General features: G+C 47.9%; 7 protein-coding genes across 7 annotated transcripts; 5 read left to right on the top strand and 2 right to left on the bottom strand.

Annotated features, from left to right (window-relative positions):
* Nucleotides 1–59: 59 nt before the first annotated feature.
* Nucleotides 60–1,682, top strand: LAJ45_09975 (uncharacterized protein; the record flags this gene model as incomplete). The annotated part of the gene is made up of 8 exons (XM_046119506.1): nucleotides 337–356; nucleotides 423–559; nucleotides 610–785; nucleotides 854–999; nucleotides 1,058–1,360; nucleotides 1,429–1,447; nucleotides 1,506–1,520; nucleotides 1,596–1,682. The coding sequence occupies 8 exons, from the start codon at nucleotides 337–339 to the stop codon at nucleotides 1,680–1,682; spliced, it is 903 nt and encodes a 300-aa protein (XP_045967357.1).
* Nucleotides 1,683–2,978: 1,296 nt separating this feature from the next.
* LAJ45_09974 (uncharacterized protein) lies at nucleotides 2,979–5,058 on the bottom strand (the record flags this gene model as incomplete). Its single annotated transcript, XM_046119505.1, has 7 exons — nucleotides 2,979–3,079; nucleotides 3,138–4,132; nucleotides 4,184–4,406; nucleotides 4,461–4,547; nucleotides 4,609–4,778; nucleotides 4,835–4,861; nucleotides 4,922–5,058. 7 exons carry the CDS (start codon nucleotides 5,056–5,058, stop codon nucleotides 2,979–2,981), a joined length of 1,740 nt encoding a protein of 579 aa, XP_045967356.1.
* Nucleotides 5,059–9,077: 4,019 nt separating this feature from the next.
* LAJ45_09973 (uncharacterized protein) lies at nucleotides 9,078–12,176 on the top strand (the record flags this gene model as incomplete). Its single annotated transcript, XM_046119504.1, has 10 exons — nucleotides 9,078–9,154; nucleotides 9,315–10,062; nucleotides 10,116–10,235; nucleotides 10,285–10,404; nucleotides 10,454–10,556; nucleotides 10,613–10,753; nucleotides 10,814–10,881; nucleotides 10,932–11,163; nucleotides 11,452–12,092; nucleotides 12,165–12,176. 10 exons carry the CDS (start codon nucleotides 9,078–9,080, stop codon nucleotides 12,174–12,176), a joined length of 2,262 nt encoding a protein of 753 aa, XP_045967355.1.
* A 4,192-nt stretch (nucleotides 12,177–16,368) lies between these two features.
* On the bottom strand, nucleotides 16,369–17,383 carry LAJ45_09972 (uncharacterized protein; the record flags this gene model as incomplete). The annotated part of the gene is made up of 3 exons (XM_046119503.1): nucleotides 16,369–16,510; nucleotides 16,626–16,849; nucleotides 16,967–17,383. The coding sequence occupies 3 exons, from the start codon at nucleotides 17,381–17,383 to the stop codon at nucleotides 16,369–16,371; spliced, it is 783 nt and encodes a 260-aa protein (XP_045967354.1).
* Nucleotides 17,384–19,266: 1,883 nt separating this feature from the next.
* On the top strand, nucleotides 19,267–19,739 carry LAJ45_09971 (uncharacterized protein; the record flags this gene model as incomplete). The annotated part of the gene is made up of 3 exons (XM_046119502.1): nucleotides 19,267–19,363; nucleotides 19,508–19,528; nucleotides 19,594–19,739. 3 exons carry the CDS (start codon nucleotides 19,267–19,269, stop codon nucleotides 19,737–19,739), a joined length of 264 nt encoding a protein of 87 aa, XP_045967353.1.
* A 264-nt stretch (nucleotides 19,740–20,003) lies between these two features.
* Nucleotides 20,004–22,673, top strand: LAJ45_09970 (uncharacterized protein; the record flags this gene model as incomplete). Its single annotated transcript, XM_046119501.1, has 3 exons — nucleotides 20,004–20,312; nucleotides 20,385–21,800; nucleotides 21,855–22,673. 3 exons carry the CDS (start codon nucleotides 20,004–20,006, stop codon nucleotides 22,671–22,673), a joined length of 2,544 nt encoding a protein of 847 aa, XP_045967352.1.
* Nucleotides 22,674–23,860: 1,187 nt separating this feature from the next.
* LAJ45_09969 (uncharacterized protein) lies at nucleotides 23,861–24,262 on the top strand (the record flags this gene model as incomplete). Its single annotated transcript, XM_046119500.1, has 1 exon — nucleotides 23,861–24,262. One exon carries the CDS (start codon nucleotides 23,861–23,863, stop codon nucleotides 24,260–24,262), a length of 402 nt encoding a protein of 133 aa, XP_045967351.1.
* Between the last annotated feature and the right edge of the window lie 1,302 nt (nucleotides 24,263–25,564).

Here is a 25,564-nt window from a genome sequence, read left to right as displayed (position 1 = left end):
TAGTTGTCTCCAATAGTTTTTGATATATACGATGTACTCTAGTTTGGATCGGTGGCTCCATGTACCGACTCTACTCTACCCACGGCTACCCCTCTTGCGCGTATTTTCATACTCCAGATAAGACTAGTAGGCAATCGTACGTACTCTAGGCTTAATTCCCCCGCGCTGTCACACCTGGGCCCGGGGTCATCGCATTTCACCTGCATATGGGATAAATACTAGCTTGAGGCGTAGCTGTCAATTAGGCATGTAGGTACCGTTTTTTCTTTAAAAGGTCCCCCCCTTAGACTCTTCCTAAATTCCTAGACTCATAACTTTGTTCCTGAGATAGAAAGGATGGCAGACTTTTGGGCCGGGTATAATCACTTCAGCTATCCCATGACCACCCTAAGTTAACTTGTAACGCCGCTAACAATTCCCAGCTACATCTCTGGCGCAGCCTCTATAATAATCGGATCACCACTCGATATAATTAAAGTCCGCCTCCAGTCCGGTCCCCTGAATATTAGTCCAACTGCCCAAACATACAGCTTCGAGAACCTCGGCAGTTTAGTTAGAGGTCTTATCATGACCCCAACTACCTAGATCTAGACACTAACGTACCCATAGGCGCAGCAGCTCCACTCGTCGGGTATGGAGCTCTAAACGCCCTTCTTTTTGTCTCCTACAACCGCACGCTCGAACTCCTTGGAGACACGCCTGCAAACCCCTCTAGTCTTTGGAAGATTTGGGTTGCAGGAGCAGCCGGAGGACTGGCTACCTTTTGTGTTAATTCACCTACCGATGTGCCACGCCTTCACTTATTATATTAGCCTGTCCAAACCGTAAAGCTTACATGTAGTAAAAATAATAGCTAGTAAAATGTCGCGCCCAGTTAAGCGCCAGCGGTGAATCTTCCTGGAGCATAACCAAGCAAATCCTACGTTCACAAGGAATCCGGGGACTATATTTCGGGGGAGTGGTAACGAGTCTTCGGGACTCAATTGGATACGGCTTCTAGTACTCTACCCATAATACACCCGCCCACCCTCTATAGCTACTGACAAGATCGCCGCAGCTTCCTACCTTATCAGTATATTCAAAAGGTCCTAGACGGCAATTTCGATATGAGCGACCACTATGCCTTCAAGATCCTACTTTCTGGAGGGTTGGCCGGATGCATTTCGTGGGCCTCTATCTATCCACTAGATCTCGTCAAGACCCGATATCAGACGCAATTTACTGCTTCTGAGGCGCCGTTGCTTCCGAATCAGAACCGGAATGCTGCGCCTATGGGCGCTGAGATGAGTACTTGGGAGTGCGCGAAAGCGGCGTACAGAGAAGGTGGAAGGAAGATTTTCTTCAACGGACTAGGAATATGGTGAGTTCCGTTCCCAATTCAAGATGAGTGTAAATGAGGTTCTTATTCATTTCCCCCCTTCTGAATAGTATGGCGAGAGCTTTTCTGGTAAGTACCCACTATCCTCTACCTGTGATGGGACATTGTTGATAACCATAATCTGTAGGTAAACGCAGCAGGGGTGAGTTCCGATAATCAGCATTTTACTTCTTCCCCTCCCCCTGTTCGTTGCTGTTTTGCTGAAATTGTTGAATAGTTCTTTGTGTATGAATGGGCCTTGGCCCAGCTCCAGCCCTCGAGGTCACGGGGATATGGGAGCGATTCGATGGGAGTGGGCGCTTAATTGTGGCTTTATAGATATGTAGATAGAACTAAAGTTAGCTTGATTTAGAGTGTTGCTGATTTGAAGGAGCTTATATTATGAATCCATTCCCTAACACCAGTTGCGTTCAAACTAATAAAGTCCTGGGGAAATGTCATGTAACTGCTTAAGGATAACCTCGCTGTTATGACATGTATTGGACAGTTTGGACTGTCGAAAATCCCGCCATTCCTAGCTAGTAAACCTAGATAATATTGGTAGCCCTAGTGATTATATCACGAGCACTAAACCAGACTTCCTATATTTGATTACTGGCTAGATAGTGAAATTCTCGGAGTTCTATTAGGAGTCTTGAGTTGGTCTAGTATTATTTGAATCATGACATATCACTCGATAACAACTTTACCCACAACTCCTCAAAACTGTCCCAGCGGAAATCTGGGCGCTTCTTTGCGTTAGAAGCTCGCTATGACTAAGATCCTTACGAGCAGAAGGCAGGGTCCCATTCAATCTCTGGGTGCTGTCAGAGGGGTTGAGCGAGACCCCCCCCCCCCCCAAGTCCCACACTCTCTTTACCATTGATTGTGTTTTCTCCGCGAGGTGGTGCATGGGACGTATGAAATACGGCTGTGGTAACGGTCTATACGTCCATAAGTAGAGAAGAGTATACGTGGGGCGTATTGGAGTGGTTTGTACTTAACATTTTGTCCCGGTTTAAAAATATGCTAGCTGCAAGTAGAGTATATAGGTCAAACAATCAACGAATTAATCCATTCAAATATACTAATATTTGAGACTTTATTTAGCATTGCTAGTAGAAATAAGGCTCAGAACTATACACATGTTCAATGTTTAGTGTATAGGAGAATTAACCAATCATACTATTCCCGGACATGAGTGATAACTGATGAAGGAAATTTAAATTTTTTTTCAAGTAGTAGTTAGTACAATGCAAAAAAAAAAAAAAGATTCGAGTGAGGTATCAATTGTAACGGTGGAAGCACAAGCTGAAATGTAATATAAAATTAGGAAATAAAATTGATAATGCTTCGCCATAATGCCAAAAAAAAGGGATGATTCCCACTTTTAAAAAAAAGTGCCATCGCCTGCCGTCCAACCCTGTCCTGTCCTGTCCCATCCTATAATGCACCGTATTTTTCCTCTCATTGCAAATCAACCAGCCCAAAAGGAAGAAAGCATGATACAAATGGGTATATCGATAAATCAAATAGAAAATAGAGTAGACGCCTGAATGTCAACTGTTCTTGAGAACGAGCACATATAGGGTCTCTAAAGTCAAAAATACACAAAGAAAACTTAGAAGTTTTCTTTTCCCCAAACGAAGGAGAAACCTGGCTCGGAGTATTGATTGCACTTAACGTGGAGTGCTGAACCAAGGGGTTTGGGTCCACAGAAGACTAAATGAAACCAGTTAACAACAGCTCCAGGTATTAAAACAAAAGCGTGAAAACTTACAAACTCCAACATCTGCAGGTGTGTGCATAGCACGGATACTTTTAAATACGGTGTCCCAGTTCGGTCTACCAAAGTTTGTAGGAGCTCTTAGACCTGTGATGGCATCTTTTTCGGCGTTGGCATCGTTAATCATGATGTTTGTAGCGTCATCAGGTTTGATCTTTGCTGTTAGGTATGTGTGGATTTCGATAAGATGGCCAATATCCTGAGCCTCAATGGCCAAAAGTAAAGAGCGGAACCACTCGAAAGATCCAAAGTCACGACAGATCCAGAAGAAATAAACCTTGTGAAGTCTTGTTTTCTTCTGCGGGTAGTTGCTCCTGTACCAGATACTCTTCAGGATTGATGCAAAAGGAGTAACACCAATACCTGCACCAACAAGAACAGAGACTTCGTATTTAAAAACGTCCTCAGAAGCGGACCCAAAAGGCCCATCGATGTAGACTCGGGGCAAAACCCTGCGAATGGCCGGATCAACATCCTCCTTGGTATTCTTATCCACACCAATAACTCTCGACTCTCTGCGCTTCGATTTTTCGGCCTTGGCGTCAGCGCCGCCGGGAGCCTTTTTATCAATATTACAGCCCAAGGTTTTACCAAGTTGTTTAGTGAAGTCTCCAACCATACGGACGTGGACAGAGATGTAGTCCTCCTCCGGAGCACTAGTTAGTGTGAAAGGGTGGTACTGATAGATTGATACTTCTGGGCAGCAAAGAAAAATGTATTGTCCGGCTTTGGTGACAGTGCGATCCTTCTTGATCTGGATCTCAACGACATTGCTAGGATGCTCGATGACCTTGCTGATGTATGTCTTGTGTTTACCACGGATCTCACGCATGGTCCTTTCTCCAAGGTAAAGGAGACCACCAACCATCCAGAACTTCCAGAAAACACCAATACCATCACAGAAAGGAGGACGATCAGGCTTGATCATGCAAAAGGCACCATGGAATGACCAGAAAAAAAAGAAAATCATAAAGAGATGGTGGGAGTACCTTAAAATTGTTAGTGATTTGTATACAAAGCCTGAAGGAATAAGAACTTACCAGAATCTCTCGAAATTGGCCCTACGGGGCTTCTCCATCGCCGTGACAGCCATAATCATCAAGGAAATAAGCATGATGTATCCAGTCCAGCCAGGACCCGAAACAAAATTAGCTTGTAGCCATCCTACAAACCCGAGATTATTCTTTATTGCCAGTTGGGCAAAGTTGTTCCAATGGGCAATTGTGTGAAGCCATGAGAAGAAAACGATAGACCACGCGGTCACTATCAGGGACAATTAGTTGTTGTATTTCACATAATCGGCGGAGGCACAAATACTCTTGTGAAAAGTGATATTCTTATCAAATTGAATAATCCCGTTAAGGGCGGTTTGTCTAGCCATAGAGATAAGATTACGGCAAACGGCTGTGTAGGTACAATTATTAGCTTGAGGGACATCTGAAGGTTGATTGGCGGGTTTGCTTACGCAATAAGATCAGGGCTACATCTACATGCAACACCAACGCAGAAGCTCGAGCTATAGGTAATGTAATTCCAAACACCTCTCGAGCCCCAACGAGAGTGTCCTTCAGGGTATAGTGAATAAAACCAAACCCAAACACCAGCATGTGTAGCAATATGAACAGCCCGACAAAACTGCTTGGACGTCAGAAACAATGGGATTCCAATCAGGCATTAAATTTGTGACTTACATTCGTCGGTAACCTTCGTTGACCATCCTAATACTTTATTAGCTCTTTCATGCGGTAATAATGTAGATTCCTCTAGAGTGCACGTACCAGCGGTCGATCTTTTGCTTCAAAGTGAGCAGCTTGACATCATGTTTACTAATATCTGCGGAGCTCATCTTTGCCATCAGAGCAGGCCAGCGAGACCGCTCTGACTGGGAGCCTAGTTTTTTGAAGCCGCTACTCATGGCTGCTTCTTTTCCCTCCGCCCCGGTCTAGAACTATTTGGTGGGTTGGGCGATCAACGCGTGAGGACGAGACCTTAAATAAAATTTTCGCGATTTCGTTCAGGACCAGCTGAAGCGCAAGTGTATTTGGCAAGGGGCGATCGATGTATGCTGGTTTTGTTCGCCCGCGATACTCCTCGGTAGGATACCTTAGGTTGAGTTGAACGTGTGGGGTGAAAATGGAAAACGCCGAGAAGCCAAAGGAGAGACTCAAAGGTTTGAACGAAAGAAGTGGAAATTATTGAGAGATGAGGAACTAGTGAGGGAAGTAGGAGAAGAAAAGAAAAGGGAGAGGGAGTGTGAACCGCTAGTGGGGATAATGAGAGACAAAAGGGGATCCAATGAACTGATTCAAGTAAGGGATGGTCTGAAGGAGGCGAGCGGGAGTCGGCTACGCTTGTTTTTTCTATTGGAGCTACATATAATTCGTAGCGGTTACCACAGGCGCAAAAGATGCCTGAGCCAGGGTTGCGAGCTGGCGCGCTAATGATGAGATAAAACTTTGGAATCAGCTTCTTTCTCTAAGTAATCGCCTGATGTTGCAGTACAAAATCTAGAGTATATGCTCTAATATTTCAGGCCAGGGCTTTGCAGCCGTGACAGGAGGGGAGGGGCCATCCGGCATGCTGTGCATTCTCTGCAAATATCGCCATCGGTACCTCCTGGTTGGTGGGTCTTTTCTACATGCCTGGGCCATCATCAACGATTATTACGCTCCGCCGCTTGCCCTATCAGCTTTTGTTGATTAAAACGGCGAAGATGGCTTATTCTGTCCACATTAAAATCCTGGGCGGTTAAGAATCGAAGTTTCATGTATGAGACCCCAAACACCAACAATACGAGCGGTTTAAGCGAAAGGTTTTATCTCAGGTGAGGGTTACATGTCATCATCTTCTTTAGCTCCAATCAATTCTCCGTTCCTGCTTTTTCTAGACCCATTCTTTGATTCCCAAGGGAAAATAACGTGTGTTACCTTCCCCTCCACAGCTCGCGACTATCCCTGGAGGAGATCAGGGGTTCTTAACTTGTTAACCAGCTTCAAACAAAACCCACTGAGACACGGAAACGATAAGAGCGTCAAAGTTCCTCCAGAATGTGCCGTTTTTATGCAAGAAATCGAATTCAAGTCTTAGCGGAAATGGGCCTCTCCCGCCGGGTACAATGACCAGTCTTGTGAGGTGTGAGAAGTTCCTATTGTCTGGCCCTCAAGAACCTCTAAAAGGATAAGATAGCCATTATGACGAGGTTACTACTTCTTACCCTCAGACTCCTACACATGAGATACTGCGCCAACTATTTTGACCTTTACTTTCCAAAATCGTATGCTCGGAGGATTATCTAGTCTCACGGGCCCCAAGAACTTACATAACTTTTCGAGGATGTACCCGGGGGTGCCGGAAGTGATGCAACGCTTGACCTAGCAACGCCGAAATGTACTCAGAACTTCAACTTTTAACACAACACAATGCTTGGGCAGGATAGATATTTTAGTCATACCCATGATAAATGAGTCTCTAGAACAGAGTCTGCAGTTTTTCAGGTCATTGGTTTGGGGTTTTTAGCATGGGGAAGGACAACTTGTGACAAGAGACAGTAATAAAAGGAGAAGCAACAGTCAACCACATCAACTCTCGCCATAACTATGGTCTCCAGCTTCTAAATTACCATAGATTTGCTCCACATTCTAGTTTGGTTGTTGAGAAGTATGGGCTATTTGACCGTTGCATCACTTTCCGGCACCCTGGGTACATACAATATACATTAAAGTTAAATCTCGCCGGAACATACATATCAGAGAAAATGTCAGCACTGATACCCGGTGAATATAGGCTTATACAAGAAGAATTTCAGTAGTAGCCGTGACCTATAGTGTTTTTACTTTCCCAATAAGTTTTTTTTTGATATGTTTGTACATCACACTAACGATATTTAAAGCGGACCCGTGAAACGTGGAAATAATAAGGTTTGGCACGTTTTCATGAAGGGTAATCTTGGCATCACATGCTCCCCGCCAAGCTTTAACTTAAAGTCAGTTGGTAAGAGTCAGCGGTTTGATATTGTATTTACACACTCCGCTTAACTCACAGACCGTCGGGCCGAAGAGTGTTCCGAATCCCAGAGTATCTATTGTGGGATAGCGAGATCTTTGAGAGGGTCAATGTTGTATTACAGAAAGTTCTAGCAACTTTACTGCCGGCTTTAAGATTGCTCCAATACAGATGTGCATAGACTAAGAGCATACTCTACTCTAGCTGTGGTGATCAGTAAACTTAGAGTGGTCCTTGTACACATCATGGCTATGAACCCTCGCTCTAGATGATGCATACATCATGAGATAATGGTTCCTAAATGCTTGTGTTGCGGTATATAGATGTAGGTACATGTACTGTCGTTCACGGGGTATTGGCGGACACTGGGTGTTGACGGATTGCAGGCAAAACTTGGCTTGGCTGTCTCTTTTTTGGTTTGTTCAACACCCAGTGCCGTGAACGACAGTACTCTACCTTGTCCAGTGGAGAGTAGGGTTCTTCCCCGCATTACATGTAATTATCCTGCAGCACTCGCTGTATGCTTAAGCTACATAGGTACATGTATTCCAACAGAAGTGAGGCTGAGAATAAGCATTTCAAAAATTCAAATATGTATGTATCAATGACATCTACGGTCTCAGTTAGACGTCAACATGTTACACCAAACCGGACAAAGGCGTGGGGTTTTCCGCTGATACGCAAACCAAGAAGACTGATATGATGCCTCGAACCCATAAAATATCTATCATACGCGTAATACTGTACGTATCAGAAACTCCTCCGAGATTTGGAGGATATCTGTACAGGGCTCATCGCCGCGCGTTTGAAGCCTTGGGAGGTTAACTACGCTGTTTTTGGTAGGTATCCTCAAGTTGTAACCAGCCAAGTCCATACCTGTACTGTACCTACATCTGGCAGAAGTATTCACTTTTCTTGGGGAAACGCCCATGTAGATGAGGTACATGGCAAGTTTGGGTAAGCAAGCCAGAAGGCGCAGCAAAGTATGTATATCGTACTCGTAGTACGTGATACATACATACTCTTTTTGCTGTTCCTAAGCCCCTCCTACATGCTTTTGGGTGCTCCACATGCAACCCTGTGTACCCCAGAAGATGTAATAATAGGATATGTACCCAGAAGAATATGGCAAATTAGGTGCTCCTGCGCTCAGCCTCCCGCTCAGTAGATGATTGTCCCTTGCACGTGTGAGAGAAGAGGGGTGATCTGAAAAGGTTGAAAAATATCTCCTCATCCCCTCAAGGGCCAACCAGCAGCAACTGACTGACTGTATTCTATAGCGAGTACTCAACTGGCAGTCTACCCCAAAAGCCAGTGATCATCGCCACTCTTCTCATTATTGTCGTGCTATTTTCTTTACATCGTAAACCCCTACCTGCTGCTCAGCTTCCTACTACTACTCAGTTTTTACTATCCCAGCAGCAGCTTGCAGCAGACTGCAGCTCTGACATCTAACAACTGCCCTTTTGCCTTGCGGCCCGGTCGGCAAGTCGTCATCTAATAATTTGAGTCTAGTCGGAATAGAATCCCGATTCTGCGTGTTTTTTGTGAGATCCCACATCCAATCGTTGCAGCACTCCTTTCCACAACGAAACCACTGCTTCCATCCCGACAGCAGAAGGAAAGAAGGACCAAAGCTCCTCCTGGTTGCCATACTGCGGGGTGAAAACATCCATCGCATCAGTTTTCTAGATAAATAATTCAAGGGTTATTTTTTCTGGTAGTCTTCCGGAGCACGGCTGAGACGCAGTTCCGGTGCGGAAGTACTGCTTTGGGTAGTAGACTTAATTTTTTTATAAACAGGTGAGTAAAAAATGTGAGCTTTGATGCGCATTTTTGCCTTCATCTGCCTTGGGGCTCCGCCCTGACTTTTCTTCATAAGTTGACCGACCCTCCTTTGGCCGCACAGATCCACGACGGAGTATGTCCGGCATGGGCGCCACTTTCTATCCCGGAAATGATGATTACATGATGCCCGAACTCAATATCGTGTCTCCAGCCCCTCAGAGGTTTGTTTCTCCTTTGTTCTGTTACTAGTGCATATATACTTCTTGGTCTTCTCTTTTCATTTGGTGACTATTCACTGTCAAATTTGTTTTAACGTTTTCTGTTGTTGCCCCCGCAACCCCTCCGACCTCCTATTGCTGCCAACTTACTGATATTCGCCAGAGTAATGCCCGAAGTTCCTGGACACATAACAGACAGTTTGAAGCATCTTGAAATCGACGGCAGCAACATGATGAATCAACGAAACCAAGGAAACTATCCTCAGGGAAACTATGTCGATCCATACTCTACACCATCGCAAGGTCGACCTTTAAGCGACGACCGAGGGGTTCGATCTAGTTATGCTTCGTCGTACCACTCATCGATAGGAGATGATTACCGGTTTTCGGGAATAGAGGATCCAGTATTCTCTCCGTTTCCAAGGCTCATCAATCCTGGCCCAAACATCCCCCCGACAGATGAAGAGAAGGAAGCGCAGATTGAGGGGGCTCGTTTGGAGGTGCTCTCATCGAACGACCCTGAGATGCAGTTGATATGGGCCCAGGACGCGTTAAGCTATGTCGAAGTTTCGGTAGCATACCACAACCGAATCTATGAAGGCACAGAAAGACCAATGACTCCTGCGCTTGAGCATCAAATCAAAACAGATGCTATTAGTGTTGTAAGCTTTTTAGCTGACCAACACCATCCAAGGGCAGAGTTTATGAGGGGAAACTGGTTGGAGTTCGGAAAATTTGGATTCAGGATAGATAAAAAGGAGGCTTTCAGGTGTTATGCCCGGGCAGCTGAAAAAGACTTTGCTCGCGCTGAGTATAGGATGGGGATGCAATTTGAGAATTCTAATGAGCCTATGAAAGCGATTAAGCATTACAATCAGGGAGCGAATTTGGGTGACTCGGCATCCAATTACGTAGGTTAATGTCTTTATGGATTGGGTTTTGGTAATTGCTAACTCCTTGGCAGAGACTCGGAATGATGACATTGCTGGGGCAACATGGCCAAAAGCAAGACTATGCAAGGGGTGTTACTCTCATTAGGCAAGCAGCTAACACTGCCGACGAAAACGCACCCCAAGGGGCATATGTAAGCTTACGGAAGATGTTATATATGATCAATTCTAACCTGGTGATAGGTTTATGGCATGTTGTTAGCCCGAGAGCTCCCCGGTATAGAGATTCCGGATCTTTTCTTGCCTCTTGATATTAGACAGGCAAGAGAGATGATCGAGAAAGCAGCTTTTCTCGGGTTTGCTGTAAGGACTACAATTCCTATAAACGGTTCACCCACTGACAGTCACGCAGCGTGCTCAACTTAAGATGGGAACAGCGTATGAGTTGTGTCAATTAGGATGTGATTTCAACCCAGCGCTATCGCTCCATTACAATGCCCTCGCTGCAAGGCAAGGTAATTATTTTCGAGATTCTAGAATCTTTAAGAATAGTTGTTGACGACTTTTCTAGGAGAGCCGGAAGCGGATATGGCTATTAGTAAATGGTTTCTATGTGGTCATGAAGGTGTATTTGATAAAAACGAAGAATTGGCCTTCAAATACGCCCAACGGGCAGCAGCCGCAGGACTCGGAACCGCCGAATTTGCAATTGGTATAAAAAATCCAATTTAGGTGCCCAGAAAATTCCTGAATAGTTACTCACATTTTGAAGGATACTTTTACGAAATTGGGATGTATGTCCAAGTCGACTATAAAGAAGCTCAACGGTGGTATGCGAAGGTAAGCAAAGATAGATAGTAACAATAAAAACATCGCTAACTTAGAATCAGGCTGCGGCACATGGTAATAAGGATGCCAGTGGCCGAATTGACGGTATATCACGCTCAAAAACACTATCCCGAAAGGATCACGAGGCTGTTGCTATTTCAAAAATTAAAGCACGACACGGCTCCCAAAGACACCGCAATAATCCGCTTACGGAGAGGCAGCAATCTGCTGTAGCCCCAATTATGAGTCCGTTAGAAGAGGCCGTAGATATGCCCGATCCCACAATTCCTGGAGGTAATTACAATTATAATTCTGGTCCCCCACCTGGTCAACGCCCCATAAGACAGGCCACTATGCCAAACGTCAATCCCGGTTTTATTTCGCCAGAAATAGCTAGCCATCTGCAACCCTTTGGTGCCCCCCAGTCTCCTGCCCAAGCAAGGCCCGGTTCCGCTGCCCCTTACCCTCTCTCCGGCCCTGCTGGACCTGGACCTGGACCCCATCCGCGTGGGCCAGGTGCTTTTGGCCCGCAACCCCGACCGAGTACTGGAACGCCTGGAACTAACAGACCTTATTCTATAGTCATGGGTGGAGGACCTCCTCCTGGAATGATCCCCCCAGCAGGTACATATCCCGCCGGCCCACCTCGCCCGTTCACTGCCATGAGCGACAGCAGCCCTAGCCGAAGACCATCTGGTGCCGGTGGACAGCCATACGGCCCTCCGCCGCAACAACAAGGATACCCACCACATTCACCAGAAGCTGGCTATCCTGGAGGATTTAACGGCGAAACAGTTCCCCGCATTCATACCCCAAAACCGCCGGGACTCCCGTCAGGCCCTGCTCCCGTTAACATTGGGTTCGAGGCACCCGAGAGGCCAAAACCATCAAAGACCGCTCCTCCTAGTGGACCAATAGCACCTCCTCCTTCTAATAATGCGAATCCTGGTCGACCGGGAACATCTCAAGGTCCAGCCCCGCCAAGGCAGCAGCAGCAGCAGCAGCAGCAGCAACAGCCCATGGCGCCTCAACATGGAGGTGGGCAGGCTGGCCATGAACTTTTTGATGGGCCGCCAACCCCTACAAACAAAACTCAGAGACCAACCACAGCCGAGTCGGCACCAAAACCAGTTTCGGCACCACTACCTAAACCCCCAGGCAAGGGGCCTAAGACTTTTGAAGATATGGGTGTCCCTCAGGCCCCCAAACAAGATGGAGATTGCGTGAGTGTTCATTACCTCGAGGAACCAAGCAAATTAAAAATGTGTGTTTTGCTAATATTTTTGTGTGTTTAGATTATCATGTGAAACAACGATCCCTCCGGTTCTTTCCCACCCTTTCATCCCAGTTTTTTGTATTTGTGCCCAAATCGGGCTGGCGAATTGGTTGTACGGTGCATAATTAATATTTGAGAGCTATCTATGATGAGTGAAAGCGTGATTCTGGCGCATTATCATCGGATGGGTTTTTACCCCGTCTTCTTTTCTTTCTCTTTCTCTTTGTTTTGTCCTGTTCTATATCCTCCCATTGAATTTCGCTTCATTCCTTACCGCCTAATCTCTCATTTGCCATGTTTAATAAAAATAAATATGGTTTTATCAAATGAACGCCGGCATGGGCTACCATTATGTACCTGATCTTTCTTTTTTTTCTGGTTATTTTTTTTCTTTTCCCCAAACATTACTGTATGTACAATGATTTTATATCACATTTACTTGTCCTTTTCTTCTCATTTTGCAGTAAAAATACCTTTTTATAGAATGGAGTTTTTGAGATAATTAGATTGGAAAAAATTACTTAATCACAAATGTTCAAGCTTGTTCTGTCGTGGCCGATCTTGACGGGAAACAAAGGAGGCTATAACAATCACTGTAAATATGGCGCCCCCATGTGTCTTGAACTTGTTGCCCGGAGCGTGACCGAGTCATACCTTGTGACGCAATACACGTTCCTTGACCTCATTATGTAATTGTGTATGCAATTCACATTTTCCCTCTTCGACAAATATCATAGGCGTTTTTAGTTAGTCCCAAACACCGGTGCTGGACATGTGGCCTGGTGCAGGACAGACGCTCTCCATAAGCCGATGCAGGGCTGGATGCAATCCCACTCGAGGCTTTGTCCATCTCCACGCCCACAGCTGTAGGTCATCGACGAGACCTAATGATAGAGCCAGCCGCTTAGTGATGTCGGAGTCACTATACGCTCAAGCAGACTTGAGTCCTAGCTGGGCTTTGAAAGAGTCCGAAAGACTAAGACGTCTTGGTCTACAGTGGTCGCTGGTGGGGTTAGTTTTCTTAAACCTTGGTCCTCTCTTGGGTTTTGTGGTGCTGGTTTATAAGCACGCAAACACCAATTTAGGAACCCCCTCCCTGTGTGGTGTAGGGAGACGTTGGAGCAGTGGTTACATGTATGTGGGCATGTCGTCTGGTGGCGCGGGTTTGGTATCGTGTGCCTGCGGGGTTGGTCTACTACACGCACATCTAACCCTCTTCCTATTAGCAAATATCTAAAATGACACGTTTTGGTATAATAACACATGATGCAAAAAGACAGTGTTTGCTCGACCTTACGCCGAGAGTATAAAGATAATCGGGTAAAGCCAGCAATAAGGGTCGATTTCCAGCCCCACCACTCATCCCTTCCTCCCGTAGAAAAATCAAACATCAAAATAGCGTTCCTAATTTATTTTATTACAGGAAAAGGAAAAGAATAAAAGGTTCTACAAAACTACAAAAGGTACTGTACCGACTTATTCAGAAATTTGCGACTACTACCCCCACCCCTGGTTTCAACCCAGGGCCTTATGTGTGTTTGGTTGTATCCTGGGTACGCTCGGTGTTTGGCGAGCAGTCTATCCACTAGACCACCCGCCCATAGTGGATACTGCGCTGGAAGTGATATTTAATCTTGGCACACTGCCATGTGTTATTGTAGGGCGCGTCTACATACCGCCAAAACTCGAAAAATTGGCTATCTCCGGCCAGGGATTATCACTCGAGTGATTGGTTGAATGGCATCGATTTGCATCAGAAGTTTCCCATACAAGTAATTTTGATCTCTGGAAGCTAGCCAATTTTTCGAGCTATGGCGGTAGTATGTAATTATCATGCTACAGACGGTCCTTCCCATGATTACAGTTTTGCGTAAGATTAGATTGCGGATTCAAAAGAGTCTAACATAGTGCTCTCTCTTAGTAAGCTCTCTATATCGGTAAGAGTTTTGCCTACGGATATGACGTTTACTCAAGTTGCGTGCATTTCAAGTCATAATTTTTGATCGCGTCATAGCCAATCACTCGATTGCCAAGAACACGACTCTCCGTGCTCTAAGCGTCGACACTCTTTAAGGTAAATTACATGTACCCAAATATACGAGTTACCAAATCCATATAGTTACATCACGCAGTGTTTAAGTCAGTGTGACTAATACGACAGAGATACCTACGGGTATCAGCGCCTTTTTCGGGAGCTCGAGTGTCACTCCTTAAAGTTACTAGCTACAGTCACTCGCCACTAGTCACACTTCACCCGCGCATCGACCCACAGATTCTACATCCACGCCGCCCCCAAGAGCTGTTAACGTTGGACCCGGGTGGCTGAGGGTGACATGATATGTAATCTTTATTTATCGCACCCCGTCTCTGATGATGTAATCTCGGTGTGTGAGTGTGCGCGCGCGCCGGGTCCATCCGGAGTGAGAATCTCACCCTGTGTCTAGCTTTAGGGGCGCTGGCGTACTGTGCTACGCTGGTCCCGTGTCTGTTGGTTATGGGGCAGTATGTATGTAAGCCGTGTTTACTCACCGGCACTGCTTTACATACGCGTATAGTAACGCCGGGAATTCGGTTTGGGGCGTGTAACGTCGAGGTGGAAGTACTGCACACTTGTCTTTATGGGCTCCGTACCACGAACTCTTGACGTGGGCTGGCAACTACAACGTACGTATAAACTTCTCCAAGCGTTCACTCAACCCCGGATATCAGGCGTCTTTGATGTCTTGTGTATTGAGGAAAGCATGTAGGTGAGTCTAGACCCACCGCGGGCACGGGTGTGTCTGGTATCTTGTTTCAAGGTGGTGAAAGGCTTAGAACACCCCGCAGGGTATTCGGTCTCAGATGACAAGAGCCGGACAGTGCAGTATCATCCTCATGGCGCAGGGACAGCCATGGCTTGTCCTAGGTAGCAAGCAGGCCCACCGTCGGGAGCTAAGAGTACCGCCGGTGCGGCGTCAATGGTATAGCTCAACAGGCGGCGGATACGGTCCTGGTAGCGAGGCTGTACTTGGGGATAGGAGAGGTAAGCTACATACATGTAGCTAAAGAAAAGGATTGAGTAAGCAAGCTCCCCAGAACAATCGTGCTCGAAGGGTTTTGCCCACACCCGCGGGAAGTCGAGACCCCACATCTTCACAAACAACACACCTCAGCGGCCCGGAGCTAGCGCCCCTCATTTCGCCAGCCCACCAAAGAATCCGCATCACAAACCATCACTCGATCCCACTCCTCTCCAACGAGCCAGATCTCCACCAAAAAGCCAAAACTGCCGATCCGCAAGAAAAACAAGCATAACCTGCAGCTTGCCCCCCTACTCTCCCTACATACATCTCTTCCCCTACATACGTCGTCGCTGCGAGACAGAAGAGCCTGATCGACGTCGGAAATAAGCGTCGCCTGCATATCATGGGGGGTACAGGTGGTTGGCATCTAACGTTAACGCCGATCTCTTATCGCCCGCGCGTATACATACGCCTCCGATCAGATATGATATGAGGGGTCGGGTCGGCAGTGAGTGCATGGGAGTCCTAACCCTATGTATGGGGGGGAAAGTGATGTTCTGTATTTGCACTTACGGAGGCCGCGGAGGGGCTGTGGGGGGGAGGGGGTGAAGGGGCGCTATATATAAATATCACAGGTGCTGCTGCTGTCGATTACTCTAGATTGACTGCAAGTACAGAGAGGGGGGCCTGCAGGGCCGTTTGTAAGCTACATATGTATGCTAAGCGGGTGGTACAGCGGCTGGGCTGACTGGTAAATATTATCTACCTACATACATGACATTGATTTTGAAAAGAAAGTAAAAACGAATAGAATAATCGATGCTGAGAAAAAGAGGGGTGGAAATAAAGTATGAGGGGAGAGGTAGGGAGAAAGGTAGTGTCTATGGAGGTAGATAATTATGTCTGTGCGTGCCGTAGCTGTGGTAGAGTAGTGAAGGTACATGTGAAGTCATGTCATGGTCACCCTTATCACGTCAGGTCCGTGGTTTCGTCATATACAACGTCTGCAAAGATCCTCCTCCTGCAGAAGGATGGGAGGAGGAGATAAAAAAAGAAAGTAAGGAAAGAAGAAGAAGAAATCAGATAACGCCGTACTGTAGATAACAACCCCAAGAATAGACACAAAAGAGAAAGATATAATAATAAGTAGGAGAACAGGGAAGATATTCGAAAAGGGGAGGGTGCGGGGAGTAAAAGGGGTGGAAGGCCTGAGGAAGGAGCTCATCCAATCCGCCAGAGCTCCACCCCAATAACCTCAAACTTCTCTCCTTCCTCCGATAACGGCTCGTTGCCAAACGTCATGCAGCTCTGCGACACCCCCTTCTCGAAGATGTCGTCAAGCCACAGCCCGTACTTGCCGTCACTAGCATCAAATCCATATCAGCTCGGGATTCGCCGGAGGAAGAGGTGGGATTAATTTAAATCGGGAGGGGAGAAAAGGTGGGAGGGGAAGTGGAAGGGGAAGGGGGCATATTTACCCTCCGCCCACTGATAACGACGTGTTATCGCACAAGATCATATAATCATTGATACCGCTATACGGAAACGCCTTGAACCGAATCCTGTCCGTATTATCCGGCGTCGACGTTCCCGACGCCGACGCCCGAGTCGGCAGTATCGACGCCTTCCAGAGGAAACACTCGCCGGTGCCGTAGTAGCGCCCCGACGGGTGGAAGGGCTCGTTGACGAAGGCGCCAAAGATCTACAAATATATATATAACACCACCTGTTAATAAACGACCTCACTTTTTACTAACGACCCATCCGTGCAGCACCAATCAAACGAAACACAATACCGTGGAGAGGGGGGGGAACCTACCCCGCCAGCAGAATCCTTAACCACGAGGACAAAGCTCCCCTTCATACCGCGGCGATAGAGCGTCGCTAGGCTGACGCCATGCTGCTCCAGCGAATAGGCCAGCGTCCAGTTCTCGTGCAGCTGCAGGCGCGCCGGCAGTAGTAATCGGATCTCCTCGGCGAGGGCGCGGGAGAGCAGGCGAGAGTTTGTGGATGGTGCGTAGCCGGTGATCTGGAGGGGCGCGAGCGGCGGGGGTGAGAACGAGGACGACGAGGGCGACGTCAGCGCGGGTGGGAGCGAGGCAGGCCGCATTTTCTTCTTCTTTGCGGCGGCGGCGGGGGTGGTGGAGGTGTCGGAGGTGAGGCGGTGGAAGGTCCATGTGAGGGCGGAGGTGATGGTTCCGGGAATACTGGGTAATGAGGCTGATGCGGTGCTCATGATTGTACCGGTGGGTGGGAATGGTATGGAATGGTAGGGTATGATGTAGGTGATGTAGTTTCAATGGGGGTGTTTTTCTTTCTTGCTTTTTTGGTTATTTTGGCTCTGGAGGTACTCCGGAGGTTTGGGGGCCGGGAATTCTCGTTTCTTTCTTTGATTAGCTACAAGGAAGAAAGTGGAGGAAGAAGAAGGGCCTTTGAAGAGGGGGGGCGATTAAAGCTGTGGAATTGAAAACGAAATCGAAGGGGGCAGGTAATCAATGATCAACGATGCCTGCTGTATGTAGGTACTTTGAGTGAGTGAGTGAATGCTAGCTATCTATGTAGCTGGGACTTGTATGTATGTGTGATAGTATAGTATGTACCGTACCTCTCTTGCTGTAATTATATGTAGAGTATAGAGTATATATATGTAGGGTAGATTATGTATGCAGGTAGGTAGGTGCCTGTAGGGGGTTGTAGAGGATTGTAGAAGCTAACCTCTGACTGATTGACTGACTGATGATGCTTGCTAGCTGCGAGGCCACGATAGATAGATTATATTCCCGGTGTCGTGTTCTGTCGACAGGCTCCACCTTGCTCTAATTATATGAATCACCTCACAGAGACAGACGAACAGACATGGGATAGATAATGGATAATGCTCTATGGTGTTCACTGTGCAGCGCAGCAACAGCAACAGCAACAGCAACAGCCAGAACTAGCAGAGGCGGTGGTGGACAGGCGTTGAAACTCGTTGTTGTGCCTGTAAGTCTTACGTACATGGACGTAACGGAGCCTTTCCCTCGCTCTTCTCTCTCTGTCTGTCTGTAGCGCTAGCCAATTCTAGAGATGAAGCCAGTAATATAAATATTTGTGTCTTCTCGGCGTTTCCTTTAATTTGCCTTTGCCTAATAAACGTTTGCACAACACAGATTGACTTTTTTTCCTATGGCTGCATATACATATACATATACATATACACATAGCATAGCAGCAGCACGCAGCATGTGGCAGGCAGATAGAGTAAGGCAGATAGATTGAAGGTCGACTCAAGCATATGCCATTACACGAGATTCAGAGTCTGAGTGGTGATGCCTCGCGTGCTGTTTTTTTCTTTTTCTTTCGCCAATTGTGCAATTAATAATATTTAACGTACAATTGCATACTTAACCCACAGCCTACTCTATTATGCGTCCACTGATAATGTGGGTATCACGGGCTCAATGCTCACCAGAAGGTTTGTTTACCGTCATACCATCCATCGACGGCAATTGGGCACAGGGTGGCGACACACGGACCGACCGGTAATAAACCATTTGGGTTGGATCTGAGCTCCACGGGGACGGGCAGACGACAGGAGGGAGGGGAAGTGGAATGGAAGGGAAGGGGAGGAAGGAAGGCAAGTCACAGAAAGTGAGTCGAGTGGGTGTCATTCGAAACCCGACCCAATGCAATGGAGAGAAGAGGTTTCAAGCGATTGGCCCATTGGGGTGTTGGCAATTGGGTAGAGACCTGACCTTCTGTCTTTCCCCCCCTCCTCTCTTCCAATCCATCCATCCATCCACAGGAAAACGGTATTTTTGGGCGGCCGGGCCCGTGTTATTAGGAGGGACCAGTAATATGCCGAGGCTGTGTACTATGCAGCCTGGCGCTTCCTCAGTAGGTAAATACGGTAGAGCATCAGCGCCGGCGGTGGTGAGTGGGCCCAGGGAGAGGGGAGAGAAGTGAGTGAGATCTTAATCTGGAATTGGACAGGATTACGGGCCCGCGGGAGGGGGGGTAGAGAGCGTTATCTCCACAGGCATTTTTTTATTTTTTTCTTTCGCACTATTCTTTGCTCTCGTTCTGTTGGGTGGGTGGGTGCGATGGCCCGGCTGCAAGGTGTGGATGGATACGGGGGTCATGGTTGTTGTTGTGGTTGTATTTACTTATTTATTGAAACAACCCCCCAACGTCGTCGTTCAGCTGCGAAACATCCCGGGAAAGTGGACGTCAAGACGTAACTAGAGTCTAGCGGGCTTTCTTTCTTTATGGTTTCTGCAACGAATTGAAAACTCCATGTAGATATCTCTCTCGGCGTATTCTTCTTAGTCTTCTTGTTCTTCGTTTTGGTTCTCCTTCTTCTCCTCACCTTTCTTAATAGTTTGGTTCGATTCACTCATTCGTTCGTCACCCCCGGTATCTGTGTCCCGAGTTAAGTTGCTGCCCAGGTGCTAACTGCAACGGTAGACTTAGATACAATACTTACCTCATCTCATCTCGTACCCCCTCCACGGTCCACCCCCCAAATCTCTTCCTACATCACCACCACCGTTACCATTTCAATAACCACCACCCCATCTCTCCGATCTTCTCTGCCGTTGCAACAATATTAAACCCCCTCCTTCCATTCTTTCCAGCCCCCCTCCCCTCCCCTCACTCTCTTGATCGCTATCGTTACTCTTCCGCGGCAATTTTTTCATTCACAACAACAACCCATGGGCAGTGGACTATAATCCACAAAGAAACGAGAGAGCGAGAGCGAGCGAGATAGAGACCCTGGCACGAGAGCTGCACGGCTTTGCATCTCCTGCGGGTGTCACTACTACTCAACCCCCCCCCCTCACACTCCAACAACCTTTCCACCACACGCACCCCCCATGCCCGGAGAGCTCCTCGTATCATCCGCGCCAATGGAGGTCGACTCTGCATCCAGCAGCAGCACTACAACGCTCACGCTCCAAAAGAAGCTTGCCGGAAATGTCGCGAAGAACACGATCGATCTGTACCTGATCTCCGATGAGGACGCGCATTACGAGCAGGAGATCCTGCGGGATCCCTACTCCTCGCTGAAGCCGTGGATGAGGTATATCGAGTACAAGATGAAGACCGGCAGCATCCAGGAGCAGGTCTTTGTCTTTGAGAGGGCTTGTAAAACGCTCCCGAGGTCGTATAAGTTATGGAAAATGGTGTGTTTTTATTCACGTCCCGGAACACTTTTTTTTTGCAACTGTCTTGCTGACGCGTCTTGGCCACGGTAGTATCTTGATATTAGAGTTAAGCACGTCTCGCCCCTTAACCCGGCTAGGTATAGAGCGGAGTATGAGAAGGTCAACGATTGCTTTGAGCGCTCACTTATCCTGCTCAACAAGATGCCCCGCATCTGGACCGATTACCTCTCTTTCTTACTCAAGCAGTGCCATGTAACCAAGACCAGACGTACCTTCGACCGTGCCCTCCGTGCCCTCCCCCTAACTCAACACAACCGCATCTGGGCCCTCTACATTCCCTTCGCCAACTCGGCCTCCGGAGAAACCGCTATCAGGATATGGAGGCGGTACATGCAGGTGCACCCGGAGGAGGCCGAGGAATTTATCGAGCTGTTGGTCGAGATGGGGCGGTACGAGGAGGCAGCGCAGAAGTGGATCCAGGTTTTGGACAACCCAAACTTCCGCAGCAAGCAGGGAAAGAGCCATTTCCAGATGTGGAGCGAGCTGTGCGATCTCCTCGTTGACAATGCAAGGGAGATCAAGAACATCGATGTGGAGAAGATTGTCCGGAGCGGGATTGGAAAGTTCAGCGACCAGCGGGGGAAATTGTGGACGTCGCTGGGAACTTATTGGATCTCAAAGGGCGACTTTGAAGCTGCTAGAGATGCGTTCGAGGAGGGTGTTACTACCGTCATGACTGTGCGCGACTTTACGCAGATTTTCGACTCGTACACCGAGTTTGAGGAGTCCGTTATTGGGACTTTAATGGAGGATGCTGCTGAGCGGCAGATAAAGGGGAAGGTTGACGAAGATGCGGATTTCGACCTTGATATCCGCATGATGCGCTTTGAGCAGCTAATGGACCGACGACCGTTCTTGGTTAACGATGTGTTGCTAAGACAGAATCCCAACAACGTTATTGAGTGGGAGAAGCGGGTTGCGCTTTGGGGTGATAACAAGACGCAGATTGTGCAGACATACACCGATGCCGTGGCAGCCGTTAGCCCGAAAAAGGCGGTGGGACAATTCCACTCGCTTTGGGCTGGGTACGCTAAATTCTACGAGAAGCACGGGGATATTAGGCAGGCACGGATGATCATGGAGAAGGCCGTTCGAGTCCCGTTCAAGTCGGTACAGGAACTTGCAGAAATGTGGGTGGAGTGGGCCGAATTGGAGCTCCGTAATGATAACTTTGACGAGGCCGTCAAGATTATGGCTAAGGCTACTCAGGCGCCAAAGAGAAGCACGGTCGATTACTTTGACGAGACATTGACTCCGCAGCAGAGGGTGCACAAGAGCTGGAAGCTGTGGAGTTTCTACGTTGACCTGGTGGAGAGTGTTAGCTCATTGGAGGAGACAAAGAAGGTCTATGAGAGGATTTTTGAGCTCAGGATTGCGACACCACAAACTGTTGTGAATTATGCTAATCTTCTTGAGGAGAACAAGTATTTTGAGGAGAGTTTCAAGGTAAGAACTCTGATGTGTCCGATCTATAAATAGGCACATGCTGATCTTTACTAGGTTTACGAACGAGGATTGGATCTATTTTCCTACCCCGTTGCATTCGAACTATGGAACTTGTACCTCACCAAGGCCGTCAACCGTCAAATCGACATTGAGCGACTCCGCGACCTCTTCGAGCAAGCCGTCGAGGGCGTCCCACCCAAGTTCGCAAAGGTTCTCTACCTTATGTATGGCAACCTCGAAGAGGAGCGCGGTCTCGCTCGCCACGCAATGCGAATCTACGAACGCGCCACTCGCGCCGTTGCCGATGAAGATCGCTTTGAGATGTTTGACTTTTATATTACTAAGTCTGCCTCTAACTTTGGTCTTACTTCTACGAGACCCATCTATGAACGTGCCATCGAAGCACTTCCCGACAAGGAGGCTAAGGAAATGTGCCTCAAATTCGCTGAGATGGAGCGCCGCCTTGGCGAGATTGACCGTGCCAGAGCAATCTACGGCCATGCATCCCAGTTCTGTGATCCCCGTATCAGCCCAGAGTTCTGGAGCAAGTGGGAGAGCTTTGAGATCCAGCATGGTAATGAGGACACGTTTAAGGAAATGCTTAGAATCAAGAGAAGTGTGCAGGCACAGTATAACACCGACGTTAACTTCATTGCATCCCAGGCCTTGGCAAGAGGGCAGCAGAAGGGCGCACAGGATGAAGATGACGAGGATGATGAGAAGGCTGATGCCATGGCTGCGCTTGAGAGGGAGGCGAGAGCGCCACAGGGCTTTGTGGCTGCAAAGGAGGGCAATATTGTCCCAAGTGCGCCCAAGAATGCACCAAAAGTTGATAGCAACCCAGATGCTATTGATCTAGATATGGAAGGCTAGATTAGACTAGACATCACGTGGTGGATTATTATGAGACCTTATATACCTAGTCTAGTGTTATTTTTTCTTTTAGGCGTAGTGGTTGGTGGAAGGGGACCGGGGAGGCACAGTTTGTCATCGTTAAATCGTATCTTGTAACCTGTGATTATTGTATTGTGTGCAGCTGGTTGGTTGGTATTTCCTTTTTTTTGTGTTTTCCTAGTCTGTTAGGGCGGGTCTGCGAGGCGTTTTACTTTTTTTATATTTTTTCTTTCTCTTTTTCCCGCATTTTCTTTTTCTTACTATTATTACTGCTACTACTGCAACTATGAAACTCTCCTCGAACGGATGCGCGCGCCTCTTTTTTTGACAATCGATGGCCCATTGCGACATTCTACACACCCTCACTATACTACAGATCTGATCTCACTCATTCACACTCATTCACACTCACTCACTCACTCACTCTCACTCATTTATTCACCTCTCATTGGCTCTCTCTAACTATACCTACTACATTCGTTAGATCTAAAACTCTCATATACATGTCTATTTTTCTTTTTCTTTTCCTTTCTGGGGTTCAGTATGTAACTGTCTGTTAGTACTGTAAATAAACTAGCCAGCCTAGTTCTAGTTCCGCATCAAAGGCTCTCTGTCCTGTCCTGTCCGGTTCTGTCCCCTTGCAGTCTGTACTAGTAGGAGTCGATTATTGTACCGTAGAGCTTACTTACTTGCTTACTGTTTTTGTGTTTAAATAGAGGACATAGATTGGGTTTTCCGGGGGGCGGGGGAGGGCATATAGGGTTTGGTTTTTTGGCCGGTGTAACTTATCTGCTCTAGAGTATAGTTGCATATATCAATCATGTGTGCGGTGAGGTTCCGAGATGTGTGTAACTATCGGAACACGCTGCGCAGCTGGGGATATACGGATGGGATGGGATGGGATAGGGGCTCTATATACGTGGTGATAAAACAGACAGCTGGCCACCTAGCTTGTCCGTCGCCTGTCTCAAATCGAATTGAATCGTGGGGTTCGAGTCTTACCTCTATATATATACACTCATAAACTCACGATAGTACATATCAAAATCAATGTCCTACGCCCTCCACCTCCTCCTCCACCTACTCCTCCTCCTCCTCCACTACCCACCACCCACGCACCCACTCCCTTACACACCCACACACCCACACACGCTCCTCACCCCGTCATGCCCCCCGCGCCCCCCTCCACGCTCGGCACAAAATGGCACACCACAAACACCTGCTACTACCCGTCTAAGTACCTTCCCACCTCCTTCACCTGCGAGACGTCCGCCGCGTCGCCGCTGACGGCGGACGTGCTGGCGGCGATGGACGACCTGCTGGCGAGGAAGGGCGAGTTCTGGTGCGAGCAGGAGAACCCGGGCGGGAGCCGGTGTACGCAGGTGGCGAGGGGGGTCGCGATATGTGGGGCGCTGGGGAGTCGCATGCAGTGTAAGGTGTTGGTGGGCGTGGTAAGGGGGTTGGTGGAGTGGTGTCCCGGGGATAGGGTGGGGGGTGTGGTGGAGGTGGGGATGGAGGAGGTGGCGGGGGTGGTGAGGGTTGTGGGGAGGAGGGTGGTGGTTTATTAGGTTGTTGTGGTGGTGATCATTGGCGGTGATCATTGGCGGTGATCATTGGCCGGTGGTGATCATTGGCGGTGGGTCATGGTTGGTCACTCGGTCTGGTGGTTTTGTGTTTTGGTGGCGTGAACGCGCGGGTGCGTGGGGAGGGCTTGTGTTTTTGTTTTGGAGGATACTTGTGGTGCGGTGGGGACACTGGTGGAGCTGCTTTGTGGCGAGTATAGATAGGGCGTTGTGTGGTGGACGCTGAGGTTCAAGTATAACCTTTTCAATTGAGCCACAGACCATTGTAGGTACTCTATCCGACATCCTGAACCTTGACCCTCTAGCCATAATTGTACTTTGATAGGCTCTATGAGTATTCATATTATCCCAAAGATCATACACTCTGGAGTCCCGTGCCTAGATGCACTTCTATCCCATACCCACTCGTTCCTGGTGTGTTTATGCTTAATTACTATATTCTGAATACGTGCCTACGAAATCAGTTCATTGTAGTCCGCCAGTCAATCCATCCATATAATAAGCTTTGACTAAAAGCTAAACGCCTCTCTTTCTCAAAAAGTGTATCTGCTTGAAGTCATAACGTAATTCAGCCATGTCAGCAGGTCATATGATCACGGGGCCCAGGATAGAGTTGTGTAGTCAGGTCATATGACGTGACGTGAGGCGAGGTTGTAGTCAGGATAAAGTGTAGTGGTCAGTCGGGAGATTTGAACAGTCTCGAGATCTCGGTATTGTTTCATTCAGCTGGGATTGATGCATTCGGGTGGTTTGGCGTTGTGGTTGAGACTACATGTAACTTTGCAGTATTCGGAGGATGTGGTTGAGATGTGACTTATTGTCCACTGGGGGAATAGCTTTTGGGACTGGGAAGATGTGGCTGAGAGGAGACCCATGGGTTGCTCAGAGGTGAGGGGCTAAGTATCTCTTGGGCCTTCTGCCGGGTGCGCCGGTATGGCAATTTCATCATGGATTATCACTCGCATTATCGGCTCCCTAGTTGTGCGATTAGAGTCGTCTTCAGGATGGCCGTTGCGGGTTGTGGATGAGTATGGGGCCGTTCTGTGCTTGTGATCTTCTTCACTGCGGTTGGATGGTGAGTGTGTGTAGCTGCTGATGAAAAACCCGGGTCTGCTGCGTGCCGGTGGGTCGGGGACAGAATATCTGTGAACCGCCGACGAACAGCGCTATTCCGGGCACCAGCGGATACACGCCGCTCAGGGTAACAGGAAAGTGAAATCACTCGTAGCGCAGCGCTCACAAGTACTACTGCATGCTGACTTCAACATTTCTAAACCTACGGCCGGT

Source organism: Morchella importuna (assembly GCF_003444635.1).
Source record: "Morchella importuna strain M04M26 chromosome Unknown Morimp01GS040, whole genome shotgun sequence".
NCBI lineage: Eukaryota > Fungi > Ascomycota > Pezizomycetes > Pezizales > Morchellaceae > Morchella > Morchella importuna.
This window is presented reverse-complemented; position numbering and strand designations above follow the sequence as displayed.